General features: G+C 37.1%; 1 protein-coding gene across 1 annotated transcript; it reads left to right on the forward strand.

Annotated features, from left to right (window-relative positions):
• Window positions 1-33: 33 nt before the first annotated feature.
• GRK7 (G protein-coupled receptor kinase 7) lies at window positions 34-27303 on the forward strand. The gene is made up of 4 exons (XM_049802348.1): window positions 34-3499; window positions 4265-4702; window positions 18800-19071; window positions 23310-27303. The coding sequence occupies exons 1-4, from the start codon at window positions 2897-2899 to the stop codon at window positions 23650-23652; spliced, it is 1656 nt and encodes a 551-aa protein (XP_049658305.1). The 5' UTR covers window positions 34-2896; the 3' UTR covers window positions 23653-27303.

The following is a 27303-nucleotide window of genomic DNA, read 5'->3' on the forward strand; positions in this document are numbered from 1 at the left end:
GTAGAAATAATTTTTAGCTGTCAAAGTTAAACAATATTTTATCTACCACCTAGTTTCTCTGCCAGAACTTGATCCCGAGCTCCATCCTCTAACCTTTATTAATTCTATCTAGTCCCATCAGAGGACTTCTTTCTTCATTTTGTTTTGGTTTATAGGTGAATATGGAAAGTACCAAAGTAGTTTTCACCCTGCTTTCAGTTCACATCACGTGCATGATAAGAGTAGCTGAGAATTATAATTGTAGAAATGTTTTCTAAAGTGTCAGCTCAAACAGGTGTTAACACGAGGTATTAAGAAAGTTAATGTTGAAATGAAAGCAGTTGATATTTGTGTAGTTAGAGGTTAACTTAGAATATAAGGTAATGAATTTTGTCTTGCATATTTTCTCTGGAGTTCAGAGAAGATTAGTTTAAGTCCCAGTCTTTCCGTGAGCTTTGCACCAGAGAAATTTTCTTCTGTTCCAAATCATACCCTATTACTCCATTAGCGTAGTTCTTAGTAAGTATCCATGTTTAGTCCTGAATTTGTTCACCTCTTGTACATGCAAAGTAAATCAGTTTTACTTCTCACCCAAACATACTGTTTTATGAGTAGGTAACACTAACTTAAATAGCCATTATTAACTAACAGATTAATGCTGATGTACTTTTCTCCACTGTTTAATAAATGCTGGGCAGATTTGGATAATTCAGCAAATCTAGCTAGACTCTTCTCTCAAAAGTGACTGGAGTAATGAATATGTGTCCAAAGATCATACTGTTTCACTTTGCTTTTTGTGAAGTTATGTTCTTTTAGAGAAAGTTTATGTTCTGTAGAAATCAGAAAAGATTCTAATTAACAGAGCAGAATGGTTTTTTTGGAGCTGTTAATGTGTCTGTCTTACCCAGATCCCATAAACATTAGGTATTTTCTTGATTTGATTAGACATGAATATACCAATGCCTGTTCTAAGTTTGCGTTCACCCTTATGTCCCCAGCTACCAGCCATTCATACTGCTACTGTTTGAGCTGAGGTAGCATTCTTGCTAAATGTAAAAAAGACCCTGCTGAATTTTAGGACCTGAAATTAAAGCTTTTATTACCTCCTTTCTTGCCTTTCTGTACCTGGGATGTTATAGGAATATGTTGCTGTGGGCACCATTTTCAGGAAAGCCGCCAGCAGAATTCTGCATTTCTTCCTTTGACTTTTTCCAGTTTTGCTTACTCTGCTGTCTGCATTATTTAGCCCTTTATGTAACCTTTTCTTGCTCCATACTTGCATTCACCTGGCAGAATTAGCCAAGATTGCTGTACAAGCAAGACTTTCAAAATACTCTCCTTTAGAGTATACCACATTCTCTTGCACACATAGCAGTTTGTGATGGATGGCCCTCTCAATCACAGCTAGAAAAACACTCCTCTAATGTAGTTTTGTAGACTATAAGCATGAGTTATACGTCAAATGGATTCAATGCAGACAGGACTAAGGATGTAAAAAGAAAATGCTACATAGTAGTAGAGTGACAAAAAGCAGCCAAGAAGTGCTTAGCACTTACTATAGGGAGTCTGAGAGGTGCCTGTTGTTAATCCTCATGTTTAGCATTTGTGCTTCAGCTCTTCAACTTGCTCTGAGAGTGAAAAAAAGAGAAAAGGAAACTTGACCTTGACCTCAAGAGTACAGCTTGACCCCACTGCTACTGGAAGAATCATGGAACTGCTTTTCCTGTTCCATTAATACCTTCCTTATATTTAAATAAAGTTTTAGCAGCCAAATGACATGACCCACAGCAGAAGGGAGCTTAACCTTGTAAGTGCCACACATGATTTTTATTCTTCTGGGGAAAAAACGGGGCACAGGCTTCCTGGTAGGCAGCCAGTGAGTGAAGTCAGGTGGAATTTGCCTTCACTTGATTATAATCAGCTTTGTCTCTTTGTTGATGCCACCACAGCCATACGCTGTTGCTACCTTCTCATCCTGCCACATACTGCCATAAAGCTCGGCAAGAAAAATAAACTGAAGGCACAGTAACATATGGAAGCATCTTGCCAACATCTGGCTGGTCATTTTGAAGTGTTTTTTCTGTGGGTCAGAGATGAAGTCAGAACTATATGTTGTTTCATATATAGGGATCATTATTTTTAGACCAGCAGTAGGTTTTAGCCTCTGCATGTAATCCGCTCAGAGCCACATGGGGCATCAAGGTTTGCACAAAGTGTCTATGGAGCTCAGAGTCATTGATGTTGAGTATAACTTGAGTTTTGGAAGTGTGGATGTTCAAAGCACTGAATTGTGTGGTAATGTGAAGCTCAATGACTCATGTTCGTCTATGTCAACTTCTGTTTCAGGCATGGGACATTTGTGATAAAAGCTTTTTATAAAACCAGATCCCAACTTATGTAATTCTTAGTACATTGGTGCTCTCTGTGTCAAGGGAGGGAGATACGAGGCTGTTCTATTAACTGTGGCCAGAATGCCACTGAGTTTGGAGTGTGCATGTACTGCAGACAGGAATCTTTGCATGGTCTCAGCAGCCAGGGACAGTGTATGCAGAGGGAATCTTGGTACATGTAAAGGATATCAGGGCCCAATCTGAAAAACACCCGCTGAACTGCGTGAGTTTGGTGCTGCCAGTGAGAAGGTTTGCCTAGGATGTCATCCCTCAGCTATACATAGCAAACTCAAAGCTCCTTACAGAGAAACCTCTTACCAGTCACTTTCCACAAATGGTGCATATACCTAAAGGTACTTAGTGAAAATCCTTGAGAGGTATTTAATGCAAAAGCAGTTAGTCTGGTGTTTTTCAGAAGCCCACACACTCCACTAGCAGGGAGAAGTGCAGGGCAGCTACAGCACAGCACTTGGGCCAGTTACTCATTTTGTCTCAGTTAGGCTCTGCCACCCCAAGACCTTGCCAAGATGTGTGACATGGGTGGGCTTGACAATCTGATTGCCAACACAGCCTATCTACAGGCAAGGAAGAGTGGAGATGGAGACACCAAGGAGATGCAAAAGAGACGTAAGAGCCTCTCACTGCCCAAGATTGATCAATGCACAGAGGTTAGACAGTCCATTGTTGCTGATTATGACAGCATCTGTGAGCAGCAGCCCATTGGCAAGAAATTCTTCAGAGACTTCTTAGAGACAGTGCCAGAATATTTGGTGGCTAGGGACTTCCTGGATGAAGTGTCAAACTGGGAGTTGGCAGAGGACAATGTCAAGAGCAGTACCATGGAGAATATGGTCACCAATTTTCTTAAGGCAGGCTCCAAAAACTATCTAGCTTTCATGAGCTCTGACTTGGCCAGCAAATGCCAGGCAGCTACTGTGAAAGACTATGAGAATGTCATGCTGCTGGCCAAGGAGGAAACGAAACTCTTCCTTAAAGACAAGCCCTTCCAGGACTTCCAGACCAGCCCCTTCTTTGACAAATTCCTCCAATGGAAAGTTTTTGAGAAGCAGCCGGTAACTGAGAAATACTTCTATGAGTTCCGAGTGCTGGGCAAAGGTGGCTTTGGAGAGGTAAGAGCTGTACTTTGAAGGATGTTGGTCATCCCTCCCCTTTCAAGATCAGCAGGTGGGTTTGGAAAGAGGAACTTGGCAATGGATTAAGAAATTGTCTAAGGTTTTGCAAAACTTGCTCCTTCAAATTGTCCATTTCCCAGAAATTAGGCTGTGTTTGGTAATCTGTACTGTCGTATAGGCTCCAGGTGTCTGTTAGTGAAGAGCTACTCATATTCTGTATCTGTGCTAGTAAAAAAGCAGGCTTCTTTACAAAAGCTTGCATGACTGTCAAGATAGTTAATTATTAGTCTGCTCCTTGGCACTGTTTTAGCCTGTGCTAGCTCATGCGCTCCCAGATAACTCCTAGGTGTGGTTTAGAGAATAGCACAGATCAAGACCTGTTCCCAAAACACAGTATGTATGAGGCTACCTTGTTCTGAGGTGGAAGAGAGTTTAGCTACAGAGATGCAAGCTGTATGTGCTGCTTATTCTCATGATCAGAAAATGGGTCCTTGTTTATTTTATTTGCTAATACCTGTCTACTAATGGTGTCCTCAGGAACTTTGCATAAGGTCCACCCTGTACTGGTCCGGAACAGAACAGATTGTACGCTTGTTTTTTCCTTATTTTCTCTGCTAATACACTATGCCACAGAAATTAGCATCAGCAGCTACTAATAGGCATCTGTAATTCCCCAGTTCCTGCCTATTATTGCCCTTGATATTCCAGTCTGTATGTGTAAAATTCCTTCATTACCTTTCCTTGTGCATCTTGCTTCTCTAGGTTTGTGCCATCCAGGTGAAAAATACTGGCAAGATGTATGCCTGCAAGAAACTGGATAAGAAAAGGTTGAAAAAGAAAGGTGGAGAGAAGATGGCACTACTGGAGAAAGAGATCCTGGAGAAGGTCAATAGCCCTTTCATAGTCACACTAGCTTATGCCTATGAGAGCAAAAGCCATCTGTGTCTTGTCATGAGCCTCATGAATGGAGGGGATCTGAAGTATCACATCTACAATGTGGGAGAAAGGGGTTTAGCAATGAACAGGGTCATCTATTACTCAGCTCAGATCACCTGTGGGATTCTGCATCTCCATTCCATCAAGATTGTGTACCGGGACATGAAACCAGAAAACGTCCTCCTGGATGATAACGGCAATTGCAGACTGTCTGATCTTGGATTGGCAGTGCAAGTCAAAGAGGGAAAAAGCATCACTCAGAGGGTGAGTACAAATTCATTGAACATGGGCAGTGGGAAGGGAAGGTATTCTATTTCTAATGCATTATGAGTCCAAGGGTTAATTCCCAGGATTTATTCTTTGCTAAAGACCTTACGTGGTCATTTCATTCTAAGAGACAGGTGGTAAGAAGATTTGGTTAATTAACTCTCTAGATGCTATATGTAGTAAAATAACTTCTCTTAGACAGAAAGAGTAAAATCAACTTGACCTGTTGTTTTTCTTAAGATAAACTTTTGAGACAGTCATTTTAGAGTGGCTAACACAGATGCCTTGTGCCTTGAGCAATAGTGCATAGTCAGGGATTTAACCAATTACTTGTTTGTTTAATGAGCAGCAGTCAAAGATATGACTACTCCTTCTGTAATCAGTTTTAGCTCTTAGAAGAATACAGTTTCTTCCAGATTACTCGTTAAGTGATGGTAGTGATTGTATTGCAGGTGTTGATGGTGCTGCACAATAAACCATTGCCAACCTTCCTCCCCTCACAAATTCCTGAAAAGTTAGCAGACTTGATGACAGTTTGCAAATGTACATGGCTGTGTGCATGTGTAGGAAGAAGGAGATGGATGAGCAGCTGCTTTTTGCTGTATGAATTAGACTGTGCATCATTTCAGCTGTGCCTGTGGTCATCCCAAACTAACCCAGATTTGTAATAATGTCATGAGGTTTACACAAGAAAGATGTATTCAGGTAGCTGAACTATGAAAAAAGTGTATTTCTCTCAAGGTGTCTGGAGCTTAAAGATGTATATGATGAGTGAATGTGTCTGAAATACACTAAGAATATGAAGAAACAAGCAACATTATAAACTTACAAACGGGTCTAACTGCCTTATGTTAAACTCCTCAAGTCTTTCATGTTACTCTGTAGAAATTCAGTAGAAGAGAGAGGATCATGCTTGAAGTACACATTTCTTTTGATGATGTTACTTAATGCAGTAATTTGCAGTTTGAAGGATATATATTTTTTTCTGGCAGTTTAAAAAGTTTGTATTATGAGTGTTTTTAGTTGTGAGTGAGAGAAAATATGGAAGCTGATGTATTTTAGATATGAAGTAATTTTAAAATGAGACTGCATTGTGTTTTAGATCTGAAAATACAGTTTCTGTGAAAGCTAAGGCAGGTTTTAAAATAGAACTTAAGTGAAATGGGAATGTTGTTTTGTAAAGATGGCATTTTGATCAGTGAACCCAAAGCTGTGAGCCTTGCTGTGCTTTGCAAGTTATAGATGCATGCAGTTAATATAGTCAGAAAAAAATAATTTTGTCCAAGGGCAGTTTTTCGTGCTTGTAAATATGTGGGGTTTGGCAGAAGAAAAAAACCCCAGAATTAAAAAGTGTATTTAGAAATGTCTAACCACTTCTGTTGGTATTAGGGTAGAATCTCAAGGCAGTAGTGGACAAGGTAGTTGTTCCTCCTTGCTTTCTATGACAGTCATCAAGTTGTTATAATGATTTTTCTTCTGTTGTTGTTCACTGTTTTTAGAAGCACTATTCACAGTTGTATGGTTGCTTTTATTAGATCAAAAACTGCAGTGAGTAATATACTACACGATTGTAGCATGTTACAAGGAATTTCTGTTAAAGGCAGTTTTATTCATACAGGAAATTGAAATAGGAGAAGGAAGAAAAAGAAGATATTTTTTTTTCTTTCATTTTCTGTATCAGCTATGAGGGGCTAAATGAATAGTAATTCCCAGTATTATTTTGCATTTCTATAAACTAACCCTATTTGAGTAATTTGAAAGCTACTACTAAAAACCCATTATATGAGCTAGATTTTACTATAATTTATGGTAAAGTCGTACACGGGAAGACCTAAAATCACCTTTACAAAATTTGTTGCATTAAGCTTATCCATGTACCCCCGTAATAAAATAAAAATGGTGCTGTTAAATTGATTTTTGCTTTCTAATTACAGTTACATTGTGACTTAAAATTAGCAGAAAGTTTGTATCATAGCATGCTTTTTGAGTATGACTACCAAATTAAAATCACTTTCAAAAAATGTTGAGAGAAGATAGTTCTATAGATTTGGTTGTTTGTTTTTGGGGTTTTTTTCCCCCAAAAAAGATATATGGCTTCACGACAGATTTATTAAATTTAAATTTAATCAGTTGCACTATTTTGTGGACACAGTTTTGTAAGGGCAACGTTATAAGCTAAAGCAGAAACAGGCCAAATCTGCATTGTACTGTGTATCTGAGTGAAGTGCCTAACATCATAAAGCTGTTTCTAGATTTTGGATGATGGTCTGAACTGACAAGTTAAAGCTTACAATTTTCAGTCACTAATTATAGGCAGAATACTACTGATCTATAACATAACACCTTTTCATTTCAATTTATTTATCCATTTGTAAAGAATCCTTCTGTTTTGGTGGATGTTGTAATATATTGAACTTCATTCGTGTCTCCAGCAGTTCTGACTTTAAAGCCTTGTAACCCTCTCTTACGACCTGGTTCTTCAATACCATGCTTAAAATACCGTTCTATTGCACTATGAGAATAATGCCTAACTTCACTTTAATCATATTCGTAAGTCATTCTACTGCCTGAAAGTAATTAACTAATATCACTAGTACCAAATGAAGCCATGGTTTGGCTGTCTGGTATAGCTGATGGTCATTTATTTCATCTGTTAAGATAAATTTTACTTAGCCAGTCTTACACATATTATGAAGAATTAAGATAGTTTATTTGGTAAATGTAAGGTAGAAATAATTTTTTAAAAAGTCAGATTTTTTCTGCTGTCTACTGAAAGCGTGTGAGCTTGAGTTGTTTGATCTTTCATTTTATTTCTTAGAAAAAAAAGAAATTAAAAGAAAAAAATATTGAAAATAATGAAAATATTTCTAAGATGAAAAGAAAGTTTTCATCTTAGAAATATTAGTAGTAGCAACTGTTGAATTCCTTGTTTTGCTGAAGTACTGTTTCAGAGGGAAAAAAGCAACATGCTTTTCTGGGTCATATTTTAACAGTTTGCTCACACTGAACAGATTTCTACAACGCAAGCTAGCCTTGTATTCAGTAAAGCTACTTTTATTATGAGATTGTACTCATTCTGAGTATGGAGATCCTGTTTTAGTCTCATACTCTTAAATGAAGAAGCAGAATGGTGCCTTTTTTAATACAGAGCGCTTTCCTCCAGATTGTTTTCTGCAGGTGTGAACTGAATAGATGCTAAAGATGAAGTAAAATAATGAAAGGTTTTTCAACAACTGTCTAAAAATCTCACTCAGCGATTCAGGTTTTTCTTCCTGAGTGCTAATCTTTTCATGATCTCTCTAGCTCTTCAGGTGTTATGTGGATCTTCCTTGTGAATAAGCAAAATAAAATAGAAAACGCTTCCATACCTTTTATATATCAGGAGGAACCAAGTAAACATGTGGAGTAGACATCTGATCTTAGGCATCTGCTTAAAAAAAATGTTCATCTCCATGTGTTTGACTGTAACTATGCTGGTATGAAAATGTCGCTTAATACATCGTAGACAGCCAAACAAAGCCGCAGTTTTTCTCTGTGTCTCTTTTTTTGCTATATATTATGAAGTAGAAACATCATGTGATGACTTTCATTGTTCCTTATACAGGGTTGAATAGTATATAATATATCGATTTATCTGTGTATTTATTTTATTAGAGATTGCAAAAGTCAGTATTTTGATGCATTCTGAAAGTTTTGTACACCTCTCATGAGTGTACAAGCCATTAAAGATAAATCTGTTCTGCTCGCAAAGCATCAAAAAAATTCCTAGCCTCTCATGTATGAATCAATGCACATCGCCCATACATCAGCTGGAGGATCCATTAATCCATTTTGTAAATCTTGTTAGGTGATTAGGTTATCACATGGCACAAGTGATAAGCTAGTTAACAAGTTCTCATTTTAGACATTTTCCAAGTTTTTGGTGAAGATTTCTATGAAACTATAATGTTTATGTACTGTTTACCAGCCAAAGATTATTTTCTTTGTGGGTGAAAAGGTTTTTTGAATTTTAGATGGGTGACTAATGTGGTCTTATAAAGTAATGTGTGTTCATGCTGCAGAAAGAGCATTGTGCAGCAGATGGTTTAATACTTAAATAAATGAAGAAGTAGCCTTGGTATACTTTAAGTATTGTCATCGCATATACTCCTTTTGAGAAATATTTGTGTGCTCTATACCAATTGTATGTAACTATTATAAATAAAAATACCCTACTTAAACAAACAATGCTCCTTACAAAGGTCTACAAAGAGTTGGATACCTAGCCTTAGTTTTTCCCCTTTCTTTTCAATTGCTAAAGCAGCAAGTAGAATCATCTGGCTTTCTATGTGAATGTTATTTTGAACATATGTAGGCAGTTGTAAGTAATTGATACAATAATAATTACAGAGTTTAGAAAACTTTAATTTCACTAAGATGTGCTGATTCGTATTTGTGAAGTGCTAGCTGGCTTTAGAATGGAGCTATCCCACAAAAAATGTGCAAGTTTGAACAATAAGTGTCTTGGAAATAAAAGATGTAGAAGGCAACTGAAAGTTACTTAGAATATATTTTTTCTTCATGAAACAAATATGAATTATATGGGATCTTCTAGTGCTACATACATGTACCTGTGCAATCTACCTAGAAATGTGTATATGCACACTTACTCAGAGTTCTTAATGACATCAGTGGAAACAGAAAAAAACTCTTTGCCAGTGGTAATATAATTAATCAGGAATTCAGGAAATATCATTATGACTTTTCACACAAATGTGCCTGTAGCATCTGTGTTGATCATATCGTGCGTAAAGTAGATTGTGTCTTAAAATTACGCCTTTTTAGATGTGATACTCTCTTTATCTTACATAATTGAAATGGGCAACAAGGAGAAACTGAGAGCCTGCAAAGATGGCTTTTGCACAGGCAAAATGTTTTGTCTAGTTATGTACTCACTTGATTGATTCTGGAACTAGTTCTTTTTTGCATATGACAGAAATGAGGACCCTCCATTCCAAGTTTCTCCACTTGGAACAGTTTGACCTGGCATCCTTTTTCTTGAAGTCTCTGCAACTTTTCCTCATACAACTCAAAATTCACTTGTTGTACGTGAGTCAAATGCTCTTGCCCCTATACAAAAGAGTAATACCACTTAATTTCCTGAGAATGGTTGTGAGAAAAGTAAGCATGTTTTTCTGTTTAGTACCCTCATATCCTCCGCGTATCAAAATATAGAGGAACTTAATTCCATTTTCCCAGAAGTCAGTGCGTATTTGCTGTTTATTTCAGGAAGAACTTTCTACCCTTACTGGGTATGGCTTTTGTGCAAAGCAGCTGTTGCATGTAAATTGTGAAGTACTTTTGTGCAGATGCATGTGAGCCAGAGAGCTTAAATATTGACATAACAACTGTGAAAAATAAGACAAACATATTTTTGTAGTATTTATAAAAGTGCATTCATATCTTCAGAGGTTTCAGGCATCTTCATAGTTTTCCTGTGCTATGTTTTATATATTTGAAGGACATCATAATATTTTTATAGGAAAAACATGTTTTGGTTAAAATCTTACTCAAAATGTCCTTTTGCCCTCCTGTATGTTTGTTTATTATAAGATTCTATTTCTTAGGAAAACAGAAGGAAATCTATTTAGATGTTCCTGAAACTTGCAGTTTAATTTCAAGGCAGTTGAGAAGCGGGAGGAGGGTTTAGACTTGTGAAATAAAAAATAACTCAGCAAGCTATTCTACGGTTGACCTTTGGTCATTATCACATGGCATTTTTATATATCTTATTGGATAAGATTCTGTAAAAATTTATTCTTCCTTTGCACTTTGAAAAATGACAGCCCCTCATTTGCTCAGGATTAGAGTGACTTGCTGCTATTCTACAGCTTTGAAACCACCATTCTGCTTATGCATTTTTAAGTATGACATGTAAAATTCGTTATGTTTTACTGGCAGAACCTTGTTCTTAGAAATTTTGATGATCACAGTTATGACTTGTGTCATCATGACAGGTATTTCAGATTTTTTTTAATCTCTGAAACATATACTTTACAGAATGCAACCTTATCCACTGTGAATGCCATGATCATGAGAGTGAGGGGAGCGAAAATGATTTTGTGGGATCATTCTGCCTCCTGCGGTTTTGGAGATGGCAGAAAGGGTACTGTAGTCATCTAAAATTATGGGGATGCAATGTGTCCCATGAAATGCTTTTGCTACAAAGGACGTGCCTCCCATGAGACATGTTTTTCTGCCTGGGAAAAGACATGGTAGCCCTTTAAAATTGGTCTCTTTGCATGACTTTTAACCTTGTTCTTCATTCAGTTTAATCTCACAGTTAATAAGTGCTGTAGCATGTTCTATAAAAAGCAAGAGATAAGATTCCTTATCAAGTTCCTAGAGCTGGTAGAAAGTTTAATTAGCTCTTTGAATATGAAAAATGCATGTAAGTCCTAAATACTACTGTTTAGTCCCTTTGTCTCTTGAGGCTCATTATTTATTATAAAAAATAATACACATTCGGGAATAATCACTTTGGTAAATCATCTAGTGGGCCACTTGTTGGTTCAACATTGTCAAAGGTGTTTGTACTTTATTGGATAAGAAATGCAACATTTGGCTGATAATTTGAACTGTTGATTTGACAGCTTTGACCACAAGCAATATTGCAGTAACTGTAAGCTACGGGATGGTGAGGAATGTAGTACTTCACTTCTTATTGGACCATATGTGACATTCCGCTTACTGTGATGAGTAGTTTCAGTTAACAATGTATAATGACTTTTTTATGAAGACAAAATCCTGAAATTACAGATACAAGCAAGTGAAAACTGTGGCCTTGTTTTTGCTCATTGTTCAAAATCTGCTGATGGAAGGTAGCAGGTTCAAAATACGTGGAGGTTGTTCTTAGCACTATGTGTAGTTAAGCTGCAGGACTCCTGCAAAGGATCTTAGAGGGTCTAAAAATTTATCCAGGTTCAGGGGGAGAGTGGACAATTGATGGAAGACAACACTGTTGAGAGAAACCATTTCTGTCTCTGGAAGCCCTTGAACTGCAAACAGTTGGAGTCAAGGGAAGTATTAGAGAAGTATCAATGTACACACCAGGTTCTTGTAGTCTTCCCTATGCATCCATTTTTTGGCCAATTCACAGATAGTAAACTGGCCATATGGGCCTTTGGTCTGTTGCAGCCAGTACCCATCTTCCATTATTTACATGTAAAAGAATGGTATCTCCAACATTAGTCATAATCCTGACTAAGATAAGGTGGATGAAATCTTGTGGATTTCAGTGATAGACAGTAACCATCCAGGCATCATTGTCATTTGCACTGCTTAACCTACAGGGGCTATACCTACATTGGAGGGCCAGTACCCTTTTCAGGGCACTCTGCAGTCTTGTTCCCTCAGTCACACTGGTGCTGAATACAGAATTTCTCTTTGATGTCCCCTTTTTGAGAAAGCCACCTATGCATTGTGCTATGATACTGTATTTGCATTCATTATAAAGAGCTTCATAAAATATATACAGAGCTAAGTAGATGGAGAATTTTCTCCTTTATCAATATTGTTTATGGAATTTTCTGTGGTCATTAAATAGTAAAACCATAAACATCTCTGAAGTGAAGTGTTATTATTCCAGCTTTATAGATGGGAAATGGTCAGGAGAGATTTAAAGGGAAATTAAAGGGAAAGTCATGTTACAGGAAGACTAGAGAACCCTGATAATTCTTGAATTCTAGTTGTGTGGTTCTGAGTCTGTACTAAGTGTTCTGCTTGTCCGATATGCTCCATCCCTGTAATGTCTGATTGCTCCAATGCCCATGAATGTATATTTCTTCTGATGACACTTCACCAAAGTGGGGACGTTAGCAAACTGTGACTCCAGTAGGGATCTGAGGCAAAGACAGTGATTTACGCATGATCACACAGGAAGAAAGTAGGAAGATGCTCTAGAGTCCAAAGTTAAAATTGGTGCCCAGTTACTGGACTCTGCTTCCTCAAGCCATTTATCCCTTTGATCTTCATATAGCATGAAACTAAACTGGAAAACGTGCTATAACTGTGTCTATTTCTCTTCTCAAGTGTGAGCACAGATGCTGCCTGCCCTTACTGCCACAGAAGAGGCTTTCTCTTTCATTTGTGCAGCTTCTTGGTTTCAAGGACCACTGATGTCCAAGCTTCAAAGAGTAGGAACCATTGGTGGAGTTTTTTACTACTCCAGTTAGTGACTTTGAACCCAGAGGCAATTTTGTTTCCTTTTTTTTCTAATAAAGCAGAAATGGGTTTTGTTCCTTTTGTGCTTTCATCTGTGTGGGTTTTTTAAGGCATACAGCTTTCCCTGTTAAAATTATGTTCCTATGTGAAAATGAAAAAAACTTTGGTCTTGAATTTTGTGTAAGCATGTGGGATTCAGTAGCTCTTAAGCTCCTATACAGTCTTTCTCATTATCTTTTCCTGGTACTCTGGACAGTCCTTGTGTTCTTCTGAATCAGTAGCCCATCAATTTATGATAGGCCATCCCATCATAAGGTCCTTCCCTTTGTTAAGCATTAAAAATAGAGCAAAATCTTTGTTCTGTGAGACTTTTCAAGGATGCCTTTTGTCCTAATTGGATTTGATTTTGTTTTCTTTTCAAACATAGTTGCCTATTCATTTCATCAACTGGCTTCTTGTTACTGTACGAACATGTGGTGAGAAAGTGTGGAGGAACTGCAATTCTGTGTGACTCATTTAAATTACGCTCCATTCCTACTCAGAGTGGCTCTTGGGAGAAAAATGAAGATTGTAAAGTGAGTGACAGAGGCAGATCAGTTGTTCTGCTTTACATCTAGGGCCTATTAGCTTGTGTGCAGAGAAGAATTTTCTGTGGTTTGTTCCTGCATTCCTGCAGGGTCTATTAAGGGCATTGCTGAAGGAGTGGAGGAACAGCTGGACGAGAGAACAAAGCAGGCAGTGGCACCCCTTGGAGGAAGGAAGGACTGAGCCCCAGGAAACAGCTGATAGAGCTAAACTCAGCTTGTTTTTTTTCCTCTGTTCAACAGTTCTTGTGCCATGGCAAACAAAAGATAGACATTCTGATTTGCTTTACTGTTTGGTTTGTGATATCAATTGAGTTTGTTTTGCAGAGATCTGTGGGAAAAGGTAGAGAGATCTAAATCCCGTTTCTCCTCATTTGCCTGTTTCTGTGCTGGTGAATGCTCCAGAGGGTTCTGTGTCTTTCTCCCCTGCATCTGCTAGAAGCTGGGGTAATGGCAGTGTTCAAAGGACTTTCCTTTCTCAGGACTGCAATCTGAATAGGTTGTATGAGTGTACTTATACCATGGGCCTCATTCTGCTCGAAGCTGTGGTGTGCCAAGTACCCATTGGCTGTACTAGGAACTGAGTGCACTTAGTGCTTCTCAGGATCACATCTTGTATTATTAAAAGATTATAATTATGTGACCTTTTAAAAATTTATGCAGGATCACATTTCACAAAAGAAATATTTGTATAATTTAAGATGAGTCATTTCTACTATGTCCTGTCAAACCACACTCAAAGCAACAATTCTACTTAGCAGAACTTCTTCACTAATGTATCCAAGGACAGCATTTGGTCATTACATTTCAGAGGATTATTGAAAAATTGGATTTTGGGTTGTTCTCAAGATAGAGAAATAAAGGAAGAAGTAGATGTGTTAACCCTTTTCAAAAGCAAGTCAATTAAAATTTAATTGACTGAAATTTAATGACTATTTTTGTGTTTCAAACCACATAGGCAAGTAAGGCATCCTGCTCATCATAACAAAAGACAGTATTAGATGGAGAGCAAGCAAAAAATACCTAGTGTTGCACTGACTACACTTCAAAGTTGCGTGCCTCTGCAATGGCATATGATTTCTGCTTTCTTTAAAAAAGTTGGGATAATATAACATTCTTTGGCTCCTTTGTGATTTTTATTTTTATTGTGTCCCATTAGGCGCTTCCAGGTCAGTGAAGGGGTAATTCCGTGTGTTTATGTGTCTCTGTAAGATCACTTGAGCAGTCAACAGGTATGTTCAAATGGTTCCTGGTCTTATCAGGAATGCTACAGAAAAGAAGAAAATAATGTGCTTGGTCTTAGTCTCGGTCAAAACCCAATGCACATCCTAGTAGTGTAGAGATGACAGCAAAGGAATTCAACTTTCTGAGTGTGGGTTTTTTTCAGTTTCCCTGTTTCCATTAAAAGAGTGGAATTTATCCATGTACAATAAGATCTAGTAAGAAAAAGCGTTTTTCAGTTAATACACAACTTCTGAATTTACTTATAAATTGTACTGAGTGAAAACAATTACAAAATCATACAAACCTAATGATTTTTTTGTGTGATAGATATACCAGTAACCCATACTTACAGGTATCCATTCTGAGGCATGGTCAGATAATCCTAACTGAATTAAATATTCAATACCAGCCTGTGGAAAATAGACCCTTCTCAAAAATGATGCATTTTTCTTTTTTGTGGTATCTTTTAATTCCTTTGCTCTCTGTCCTTTTTTTTTTCTGTTTACATTTGAGTAAAATTTACAGTATATTTATTTACCTCTTGGCCTGCAGAGAGTAACTTAACTCATTACTCTGATTCAGTTTTGCTTTGGGAATCAGTGGATACATTTTCCACCTAATACACTATTTTTTTGCTACTCAGATCTCACTACTGCTAGTGAGAGTTGTACAGTTTAAAACTCCCTTCACTAACCTTCTGTTTTACCTGCTTCAATAAACCTCTCCTGAGTCATTGAGGCTGCCTTTCATGTTGCCACAGGATCTCTTCTCCTTGAAAGATGATCTGATTTTTGACATCTTGTTCTCCATAATGATTAGTGCAGCGATGTTAGGTTTTAGCTTTCCTCTAATGCTGTCTACTCCCCAAAGATAGAATTAAATCTTTATTTGAAAGATGCATGTTCTTGCAGTTCCAGAGGTTAAATAATTCCTTTTTTTATGTTCCCTGATACAGCAAATGCTTAGGACTTTGTCATCTTTCTTCCCAAATGATTTTGCCAAAGCTCCACACATGTAGAAGTAGGTGGAAGAGACTAAAATTTAAGCTCTTTTCTTCCTTTCTTCAAATTCCTGTTTTGATAATGATTGCAGAGATCTACGTATTTCTTCCCCCCTTGATCATCACTGCTGACTACTTGTGAAATGTGTTTGTTTCTGCTATAAAATGGTGATATTTCAGTGGGTTTTGAGTCTCAGGGGTTATGAGATTAGGTTTAGATTCCTGCTTCTCAGCCTGTTCCTTCATTATGAATTGTAGAAAAGCTTTAGGATTGGGAGAGATTCGTTTTAAGATCAGGTTCAATTTTTTTATGAAATTCTATGAGAAAAACAGCTTGAATTGGAATGGTTTGACATACCAGAGGAACAACATATGTTTCTAGACTTCCCTCAGATTGAGCTGTATCAAGTCAATAACAACAGCTCAAAAGATTTCAGTGCTACTAATTTAGAATTTTGAAGTGTAATTCTTGTTCACAGTAACCCCATCCACAGTCTTTTACTTCAGTCTGAAAGGAAGCTGTTGTTGGTCCATCTCTATTTTCTATTAAATTGTGGTCATACAGTCTTTCTGGTCTGTGATTATGGTCTTGCTTTCTCTGTTCTTGAGAAACGTGAGTACCATGTCAAAGCATGGTGTTCTTCTGTATGGTGTGTCTTACTGAAGGTTATGTGGAAGGTGCACATGGAAGAGACTGAAGTTACTTGGCAACTATTCCTTTTGAAAAAACAACCTTGGAAGAAGAGAACACAAGTGGAAGGAAAGAGGCAGTCTGAAAGGAACTGCCTTGAGACACATTTATTACCACAGAATTCTGACTTGCATGTCAGATTTTTCCAGTTCCTGTATGATGATGCTAAGTTGCAGCAAAATAATGTCTTATCAGAGGGACCATACTGTGCTGTCAGGATACATTTTGATGATGATATGACTCATCAGTTCTTCAAGGCATTAGTGCCCCAGCTTCATCTCAGTAAAAATAAGAATGTTTATTGCTTCCCAGAAGAAGGGAAAAAAAAAAAAAAAAAAAAAAGACAAAATATATTCCAGAAGCCTATTTAGTGTCTGTGTTCAGTAACCTTCAATGAACTCTGTGGGCATCCTTTTGTACCAAATTTTCTCTACTGCTTTCAACCCCTCCGCTCCCTTCCAGGTTTCATGATCTTCTGAGGCCAGATGGATCTGGGGTTCTGTAGTCCGTATTTGAGCACTTGTCCCTCTTTCTGAATGGAGCAGTAATCATACATGAAAATGTAATACTGTCAGGGTATCTCTCAATATTAACTTTTACTTAGAGAAATTCAATGCAAACAGTACAAATTACATGTGGAATGATGTCAGCTGCTGCATTGCCCATATGGCTCCTCTGCAATTCTGTGCCCATATGGCTCTTCTGCACTTTTTTAGTGAGGGAGACAACAGTTCACTTTTAAACGTCTTTTTTTTTTTTCTTCCAACCTGGCCGATATTTTTGTTGTTCTCATTTCTGTTTTTCAACAATGGAGGATTTTGCTCTATATCCCTAAAAGTAAAAAAAAATACAAAGAGGGAAAACAAACTGGATTTCATTTGCTGGCTTTTAGACTTATGTTGTAATTGATGCTAAGATGTTCCCTCTTGCACACATTGTTTACGGTAGAGTGTATGCCATAATGTGTAGTGGCATGAGCTAAAGTTTATAGGGAGACCTGGCTCAGAAATACTGTGCCTAAAGTTGTAAAAATTAGAGGACTTCCCCAAACCCTGTAAAATAAAATTCATGTGTTGAGCCTGTGCTGTTTACAAATATAATATGCACAAATGAGCTCTAGTTGTAGTTACATTTTTCTAACTGTTTTGCTTTGAAGTGAAACTCTGTCACTACTTGTGTTTTGGTAGCAGCAATAATGACCATCTTGAATAACTTTTAGTGGGATTTTGCACAACATAATTTTTCATTTTAAATTGTAATACTACTAATATATCAGTCCCAGTATTTCAAAAAGATATGTCAGAAGTTGCTTGAACCTCTTCTATAGTTATCGCTGTGAGCTGAATCTGGTAAATATATAAGATCCGATGCGGCAGGAAATATTGGGTCAGCTGAGGGAATGCTGTTTTGATTGAAATCTCACATCCTCAGTCATGTAAGAGTGCAGCAGAAAGCGTATGGAGAGAGATTGACCTCCTCTCTTCCCTCCCAGGTGAATCAGCTCCCTCGAGACAGAGGCAGCAGGAGATATTTTGAACACTGTGCAGTCTCTCCCCCAAGGGGAGTGTGCCAGGCCTGATCTGGGAAGGAAGCGGGCAGATTTCCCTCTCAAAGAGCGGTCACTTCTTCTCTTGGGGAAGGGTCCATTAGTGCTGCATATAGTAGTAGTCTTCATTCAGTGAGCTTTTTTCAGTTAAGAAATACAAACTCGTTCTTTCACTTGAATGCATGTAATTTACTAATTATAATTTTCATAGGTTTACTTTCTTAGAATGGTTTTAAGAGTTTTTCTTGGCCCTTGATGGTAGTAATTCCTTCCAGAAACCAACAGGGAGTGCTGGTGAGAACTTCCTCATGCAGATTATCTACCGGCTTGATGAGAATTTTCTCATTGGCAGCAGACCCCTGTGTTGGACCAGTTATAACCACTGAACGGGGAGGGAATTGGTGATTGTCTGAGTTTTTAAATCTTTTTTTTTAGTCTTTTTTTAATCTTTTCAAATTGATTGCTAGCTTTGTTTACAGGACAAACCCAACAACACTATCTTCAACAGGAAAAAAATTAATACAGAACAGGAAAGCAAGCTAAACATTAATTTAAAAAGAAACCACATTTAGGTAGAAATTGCATAGGCATTTCCACCTTTGAAGAACATACTTAAGACAGTGTTCCCGTATGCTAAGATGTTTAAAGACAGATACCGTCCATGTGCTAAAACAGAGCTATACCTCAGAGTTTCTAGGAAAAAAAAAGTCAGTTATATGGAGTTTCTAGATATAAAATATGTCAATTGTATTACTAATATTTTGGAAGAATTATAGACTAGTCTGTTTAATTGTGTGCATTTCGTTACTGACATTGTATAGTAAATCTGTCTTTATGTTTACAATAGGCTGGGACAAACGGTTATATGGCTCCAGAAATCCTGAAGGAGGAAGATTACAGCTATCCTGTGGACTGGTTTGCTATGGGGTGTAGTATTTATGAGATGGTTGCTGGGCGGACACCATTCAAGGATTTCAAAGAAAAGGTCGGTAAGGATGAGGTTAAAAGAAGAACTCTGGAAGATGAGGTGAAATTTGAACATGCCAGCTTTACAGAGGAAGCAAAAGATATTTGCCGACTGTTTTTGGCTAAGAAAACAGAGAATCGTTTAGGAAGCAGGTATGTCTTACTTCTCAAACTCAGTAAAAGCCAGATTAAAGCTGCAAACAATATTATTATTTTATGTATTACACAAAATGAGGTTAGATCTTGACTTTCTACAGAGTACTGAATTTTCCCTTTCACTTCTAGGAAGAGAGAGGTGGAAAGTTTTGAAGATAATATGGAAATAAGGAATTTTGTTGCAATAGTGTGAATGTCTACCTTTACCTCAGACTACTCATAGGAGTTCCCTTCTTGGTATTTTGTGGGGTTAGACTCTATATAGTTTCGGGAGAAGGGAGCAGCCCATTTCTCTTGCATTTTCTTTCCTAAAGGTAAAGGATATTCAAGTAGATACCTGCATCTATGCTAATGCAGACTGAATGCAGAATCTTAGGCTGTATCACTTACTGGAATGATGTGGGCAAAAATCCAAATCTGCAATGTGGATTCTCTTCCTTGCAGATACCTGACTTGCAAGGCCGTGTCAGTGGCTTCTTATTGAAGAAACCTTAACTCCTCTGCTTTGCTCAAGTGCTTTAAAAAAATCTTGTAGAGGTTCTGGTCTTCCTGACTCATCCCAGGGAGAAAACATTTTTGGGGACTTCAGACGTGGCTTTGTGTGTCCCTGACTTAGCAATTTCAAGTAACTGTTCAATAAGAAAATTAGGAACATAAGCATTGTAATATTTAACTTGTAATATCTCTGATCCCTCTGATGTGTGTGTGTGTACATATATATCTAAATAAATAAATCATTCATTGCATTTTTAATGAGACAGATTGGCAATCTGCATTTGCAATATAGACAAAATAAAAGAAATATAATAAAAACGTAAGAAACGAATAGGAAACTGATAGTACCTGTCTTTAGAATACACCATGATTTGAATCACCTATGATTACAAATATATGTGTCAGGTGCTTTTCCAATCTAAAGGTGGAATAGACACAGGGACTTAATGAAAATGCACAGATAGTCTTCTAAATTTATATTTCATAACAATGTGGAATAGTTTTTCAAAATGTTAGTTACACATTTGCATGAAAGAATTAACTTCAATGAAAGGTAATAGATCATCAATGTACATATTCTTATTATTCTAGTGCTAAATGAAGGCAACTACTCTTTGTGCCTCATGAGTTTTCCCAACAACTCCACAAGGCTGCAGAAAAAAAAAAAATTTCAACAGCACATGGAGTATGTTTGATACAAAATCTGTATTATTTGTAATATGTTTAAAAAGCTTATTTTAAAAATAAATTTAATACAAAACATTTAAAGCATTCTACCTGACAGGTCAGCATGCTTTGCAGACATTTAGTCTTACAGCATGTTGTGAAGGAAACACATTTCAGAGTAGGGGAAAATGAAATTTAGAGATTCTGAGTCACTTGGTCAAGGTCATTCAGCAAGTCTGAAGCAAAACCAGCGACAGGCTGTTCACTTACTGTAACCACATTCCCTTTGTCAAGGGAATCATGTACAATCATTCTGTCTGCTTAGGGTTTCATTATTTCTCAGCAATGGGAGAAATGTACACAGAAAGGTAATTGCACAGATTATTTTTAATTTTCTGCTATTTAACATATTCTTACTCTTATGTGCCATATTTAGAGAAGGAAAACGATAGGATGTATGCCATGCCTAGGCATGATATGGAATAAAAGCCTGCGTGTACCTCTTAAACAGGGCGATACTATTCAGGACAGCTCATCCTTATGTAAAGATTAGTACTGTAATTCTACTAAGGACAACAAGACCTTGGGTTATCTACATAAGTGCCTGTTGCATAAGTTAAAGCTTCTCAAGGACAGCTTTACTTTGTACACCTGACTCTTTAAAATACTCCACTCTTTTATTGAAGACTCAGTGTCACTAGCTAACTCAGGAAATATGTAACCCTTTTTCTCCACTCAAGCTTTTTGGGATTGACACCTCAAATCCCAAATCTGTAAAGGGCAGGGGGCGGGGGGGAGGATTGTTGTTATGGTTTTTTTTTTAATGGAGGAATACAAAATTGACAGAGTTTAGATGAGTTCATTTGCTCTTTCTATTTAAGTTACGTAAACATGCAGTTCACACAGGAAGAGCTCAAGTTCATTTCCAGCTAGCTGGAAGATGCCTCAGTTGGTTCCAGTAGATGGCGTTCCTGGAGCTTTATTTTTTTAAACTTTTTATGGTTTTGGTGGTGTCAGAAAATACATCAGGAGGAGAAACACTGCAGCAATCCATTCTGGAGCCTTCACCAGCTTCTAGTGCTTTTTGGTTTATGTTAAAGAAAGGAAAAGCAAAATAAAGTGAAATTTTTGGGAGTGCATCTGCCCAGTAGGATTGTCAGCGCTACTAGCCCACCAGTGTTCTGAGGACACTAGTTAATTTGAACAGCAACTCTAATGCACTTCAAGCTAACATGGAATGTAAATAAATAACATCACGCTCAAGAGCTGCTCAAGTACTTGGTTATCACTAGCTAGTTAAGTTAGGAGATGGTTTTGCAAGACTATGCATATGCATAGGTCATGATCCCTGTTGCCTTAATCTATACAGTCATAATTGTGTTCATATGGCTCCTTTGGGTTGAAAATGTCATTGTTTCATTGCCCTGGGTGCCCGGATGGCAGCGTCTATCGTTCTTCAGGTTGTGATTTAGCATCCTGGTCATGGTGATGTACAGTGGTTAGTGGCTTGTGGTGACCTGCTCAGAAGAACCAGGCAGCAGAAGCACAAAATGAAAATTTTCTAACAAGGGAGATGAGAAGGGCAGCTGGTAGCTTCATCTCAGCTGTGCCTGGATAGCACTAAGGCAGGCTGGAAGCATGGCAGGACTTCTTATGAGGAACTGGCAGCAGGGCAAGCTGGAGAAGCTGTTCTATATACATGGTATGAGGTCTTAAAAAATGAAGCTCTTCTGTAGTCACACAAATCTACTTCTTCTATATGGTGCTTCTACACATTTGCAAGGATAAAAAGACTTGCCAAAGGTTTGTATTACATTTTATTCATAGAACATTATCTAGAAATACATGAGGGCTTACACTTTGCTACGTATATGATTTTGTAAGGAAGTGGGAAAAGTAGAAAGCCACATGTTAGCAACTGCCATTTTCTGAGGCCAAAAACCGGACAAATTTTTTTTCCTACGTTACCATTTTCAAGACCAGTGCATCCATAAATACATTAAAAAAAAGAATGCATAGGTGTAGAAAATACAGCGGCCCTCTCTGCACCTCCTTTCATTAGAATTCAAAACTCAAACTTTGCATGCCTTAATGGTAGAAGCGCAGTTCAAAAGGTGTGGTCCTTGGTCGTGCTTTAACGAGCACACATTTGGGGCTCAGATTATTTTTATCAGAATATCCTACAAGTCTCTCTATGGGTCTACAATAAAACAATTCACTGTTTCTTTTACAGCAAAAGTTGTCTCTGAGGTCTGCAGATGTTTTTTGTAAGATGTACTTAAAATATGTATTTACAATTATTTTAGTTCTTTCTGGATTTTATTACTGGGTTTTAACAATATTAATAAAGGATTATGTTTGTGACAGTGGCACACATACTTTTGCTAATGTAATAATTTGTGAATCTTTTGCTTAAAATCTTTGTTAATTTATAGGAGTGGTTATTAGAATGACACTAAAACAAAACACTAAAACTTGGAGTGTTTATTAGTGACATAACTGAGTTTTATTATGTAAATGCATAGCTGCTTTGAATTAAGATAAAACCAGAAATGTCATTTGTCACTGGTTTCCTATTCACTGTTGTTCCTCAGAGTCAGTCTGTAGATGTATTGACCCAATGTACCAGTCTAGAGTTTAATAGATATTCTTATCCTAGTTAATATAGAGCCAACCATTGGACTTTCATTGTTGGACAGTAAATCTGATACTCCCCCTCCCCATCCTGCTATACCTTCAGTTCTGGTTAAAGTGTATCTTTGTATATGGGTATCTCAGTGCGCTGCCAGAAGCAGCACTGCAACTCTTGCATGGCACCTTGCCTGGACTGATTCACCCTGAGAGGCAGAGTAATGAATAATGGGATCAGGATGTTTTGTCCTTCTCAGCTTTGCTTATATTGTGCAATGCAGCATTCTTTGGTTATGAAAAAATGAATAGCATTGCATTTTTTTTATATATATATATATCTCTCCTTACTTTAAAATACTCTCACATATACAACACAAAGACACACCTGTATCTATCTGAGAGCAAAACATCATACTGATTAACAAACTTTTGCTTTATTGCAGAAATGAAGATGATGACCCAAGAAAACATGGTTTCTTCAAAACAATAAATTTCCACAGGCTAGAGGCAAACCTTGTTGACCCTCCATTTGTGCCAGATCCATCAGTTGTCTATGCCAAAGATGTTGCAGACATTGCTGACTTCTCTGAAATACGAGGAATTGAGTTTGATGACAAAGATAAGAAGTTTTTCAAAAAGTTTGCAACAGGTGCTGTCCCTATAGCCTGGCAGGAAGAAATTATTGAAACGGGACTGTTTGAAGAACTGAATGATCCTAACAGAGTAGATTCCGGGGGTTATGCAAACGGAGGTGAAGCTAAGTCAGGAGTTTGTTTGTTGTTGTAAATACCACATCGTTAACAAAAAGAGTAGAAACCACCTCAGAACTTTCCATATTCTGACACTGTTTCAGAAACTCAGTCCATCTGTTAAAGAAGAACCAATCAGTGTATTAGGACATTGACAGGCTATGTAGGACCACCAGCTGTATAGACTATATTATTTCCTTTGCTCTAACAAAGGAGATAATATTTTTGTTTTATTGGAGATTTATCAAGATGAAGAACCATATTTCTCTAAGAAGATTAGAATGATAGAAATTCTGAAATAGAAAAAGAAATAATGGAGTGAAGAGGCAACACCTGTTGGAAATGACTGACTAGCATTTTGAATACAATGATTTGTTGGTTTTCTTTCTATTTTCATGTTATTTCTACTAACGCTTCCTCAGTCTACAGTTTTCAGGAAAGATTTTTTTAAATTTTCAAGTAATATTCTCAGTTAGACAATGGAGCTCATATACGATGTCAAATGTGGAATGTTATTGGTTAGCCAGTCTGTCTGTTGTTTTCTTAATTTCTATTAGTTTCTGGGTGGTTTGATTGTAATATGTTCAAATTGTCATAAAATGTAAAAGAAGGCTCTACATATCACTAGCAAGTAGGACCCAACAGGATCAAACTCTTTTCAAAGTTGATTTTAACAGAGTGAAGATAAGATGGCACTAATTTAATTGAATAAAGCATTTATTTATTATTATTAAGCGTATTCTTTTAAGTGATAATACCATATACAAAGAAAATGTATTTATACACGTTCTTTTTGACAATCACATTTAAACTATCAGGTTTCCTGATAATTTTTCTGTATTTTGGTGATAAATTAAGCTACAAATAGACCAAAGCAATTTGCAACTGGCTTTTTACAAGACATTTATTTCAGTGCAATATAAATTTTTACTTCAGTAATTGCAAAATGCATTATACTGTTAAGTGCTGTAATGGTGGAAAGGTTATGTGTGCAAGTTGACACTATTTTCATATGTTCATTGATTCTTGTGCAAATTTTGATGTATTTTATTTTTCAATTTTATGACAACCTAAATCCAATTAATTGGAAACATTTCTGCGAATATTTGCTACTGCTGAAGTGAATAACTCATGAGATGCATCCTGCTGATTTTCTGTGGTAAGAAAATAGGTGACAGTTGTTTGCAGCAACTTTTAAAACTGATTCTGCATGCTCTTTACTGTCATCCATCTAGCCATAATTTCCATTGACTAAAGTGAAAGTTGAAATTGTTCCATTCCATGGAGTCCTGGAGGCTGCTAATACCCTGTTTCCTATTTTTCAGAGAGCAAACCTCCTACTGAACTCAAAAGACTTCTTTTATATAGACACTGGGATTGAACTCACACATCTAAAAGAGGAAAACCAATAGATATGATGTCTTCTGTAGTCATGTCTATCATGTGCAACACATAGCTTAGTATTTATTTATAATCTAATAGCTCATCCCAAACATTGCAGTAATCAAAAACTCTTTAGTTTTAAATACTTTAAGTGATTTAGTCACGGCTAAGGAATACATTGGTAATACATTGTATTGTTCTAAGTAGAAAAATAATTGTTCCCTTTTTTTTTCCTTTTAAATTTGCCTTTCCAGTGCTTTATATGCGTAATTTTCAAGTGAAAATCGTGAAGAACAGTGTTACTTAGGATTAGTGGATAATTCTGTTCATGAATTATGAGCATATAATTGTCTGCCTTTTGAGGGGAAACTTGGTGTCAAATAGTTTAAAACAGTATAAGCTGAATTCTGACTTGGGCTTTTAATTGAGAAGGATGATCCTGAAAGATTGTGAAAAGCAGAGGAGGTTGAGAGAAAAGAGAGTCATGTGGTTCTCTCACGGATTTAGGAGACTGCTTCCACTGCTGACATCCAGTGATTTTATTTCTCATTGCTTCCATCTGTAGAAAGCTCTCACAGAGTGGTGTTAGGCTAATATATTTAAGAAAGCCAGACAGAAAATGTTACACATTTAAAACAAACAAGCAAACAAACAAAAACAAACAAACAAAAAACCCCACCCACCCCCACCCACCCTTATTACAGGTAGGAGAGAGCTGTTAGTGCTAGTGGCATCAACCTTTGGTTTGATAGGTACACCTCACATCCATAGAAATGCCATTTCACAAATCCTTCACAGCCATAAAGCAGTACTCTGAAATGGCTGTAGGTTTTCTAGTGCATAACTAATTTTTCAATATATACATGTTCCTATATGGAAGGAGGTTATGTATAGACAGAATGAGAATTTAATGTCATATTAGAATCATATATCCCCTATGATGCCAGGTGTTGCAAGTCTGGGTGTTTCAAAATGTATTGCAATACTGAGATCTGTGAATTCAGGACATCATGGGCGTGTAACATTGGGTTATTTAGTTTTAAAAATGTTAGTGCCAATAAATCCCAGCAGGATGTGTATCAGTGAGATATTGTAAAGTTAAGAGTTCCATGAATCATTCAAAGCAGCACATCAGAGGTCTGATAATGCACAGTTTGGCACAGTGTGTGAGAGAGAAGAATATGTTAGTTTGAAATTAGTCATTTTAATTTTCTAAAATTCTGTTTCAGAACGTGGACAACTTCTCTTTGCACTATGAAGAGATAGAGCAGAGTATTTCTGTTAGCATTTTCAGTGCGTCTTTTAAAAATTAATTTCAGCTTCTTTTAAGGAATCTGTGAAATGCTTGGTTCTTTCCTTCTTCCTGCCACTGTAAAGTTCCTTGTTAAACTTTCAGGAACAAAGTTATTTTAACATCCTGCTTCACCTTAACAAAACAAAGCCAGCGATCCTAAAAGGTTTACGTGTTTGGTGAACTGTCTCATTGCAGCCAATGATGCTACTCATGTGAGTAAACTTAAATGTATATGCAAGTGTGGAAGGTCAGGGCCCAAGTCAAAAGTATTGACCAAGTCATTGGATGTTTATGATAGGGATGTTCATGAGGGATGAAGTTGTGGGAGGAAAATAACATTGTGGTTGTGGGATACTTAGGTTCTTGCGGCAAAAGCGAATCATGTAATTTGAAACTGCTATTTTTTTCTTCCAGCTGTCTCTTTTTCCTCCTTTGCCAGTTTTGTGGCATCTCACTCGCCTGCCTCTTTTTCAGGCAGATAAAATGCATTCAACTGTTAATCTAATCTAAAAAACTGAATTGTGAACTCTATTGCATTAAATGCCATCTCTGAAAGGTTACTGAGTGCCCTGGCCACTCTGGAGTGATTGTACTAACAGTGCTGGCTTTCCTGCCTTGTTTAACTTAGTACTGCTCTTAGAACTACATGCTAATTTTAACTGAAGAAGGCTGAAATGTGAGATTTGTAATGGCTTGAAATCTATTCTTTAAAGAACATAATTTAAAGTACCCTGGACAACACTGAAAAAAGGCTGCTGGCACTGAGAGGGTATGAAAGGAAAAGCTTTCCATTGTATCTCAAGTCCAAATTTTCTTTGATACCATCCCTGTTACCCTTACCATTACTGCACCAATTTTACTGAGCACAAAGAGACAATATGAGGTTTAGTATTAACCTAATGAAATCATTGTTCATAGAGGTTATTTATCAGTGGCAATAAAGCTCTAGCTGTGTACCTTCAGTTGTATCATGGCAAAGGCTCATTTAGTCAATAAACACCTTGCGTTGCA

This window comes from Accipiter gentilis, chromosome 6 (assembly GCF_929443795.1).
Source record: "Accipiter gentilis chromosome 6, bAccGen1.1, whole genome shotgun sequence".
Classification (NCBI taxonomy): Eukaryota; Metazoa; Chordata; class Aves; order Accipitriformes; family Accipitridae; genus Astur; species Astur gentilis.

Coding starts and splice junctions, on each gene's coding strand:
- GRK7 (XM_049802348.1), top strand. CDS start 2,897: ATGTGTGACATGGGTGGGCTTGACAATCTGATTGCCAACACAGCCTAT. Junction 3,500..4,264: donor GCAAAGGTGGCTTTGGAGAG/GTAAGAGCTGTA, acceptor TTGCTTCTCTAG/GTTTGTGCCATCCAGGTGAA. Junction 4,703..18,799: donor GAAAAAGCATCACTCAGAGG/GTGAGTACAAAT, acceptor TGTTTACAATAG/GCTGGGACAAACGGTTATAT.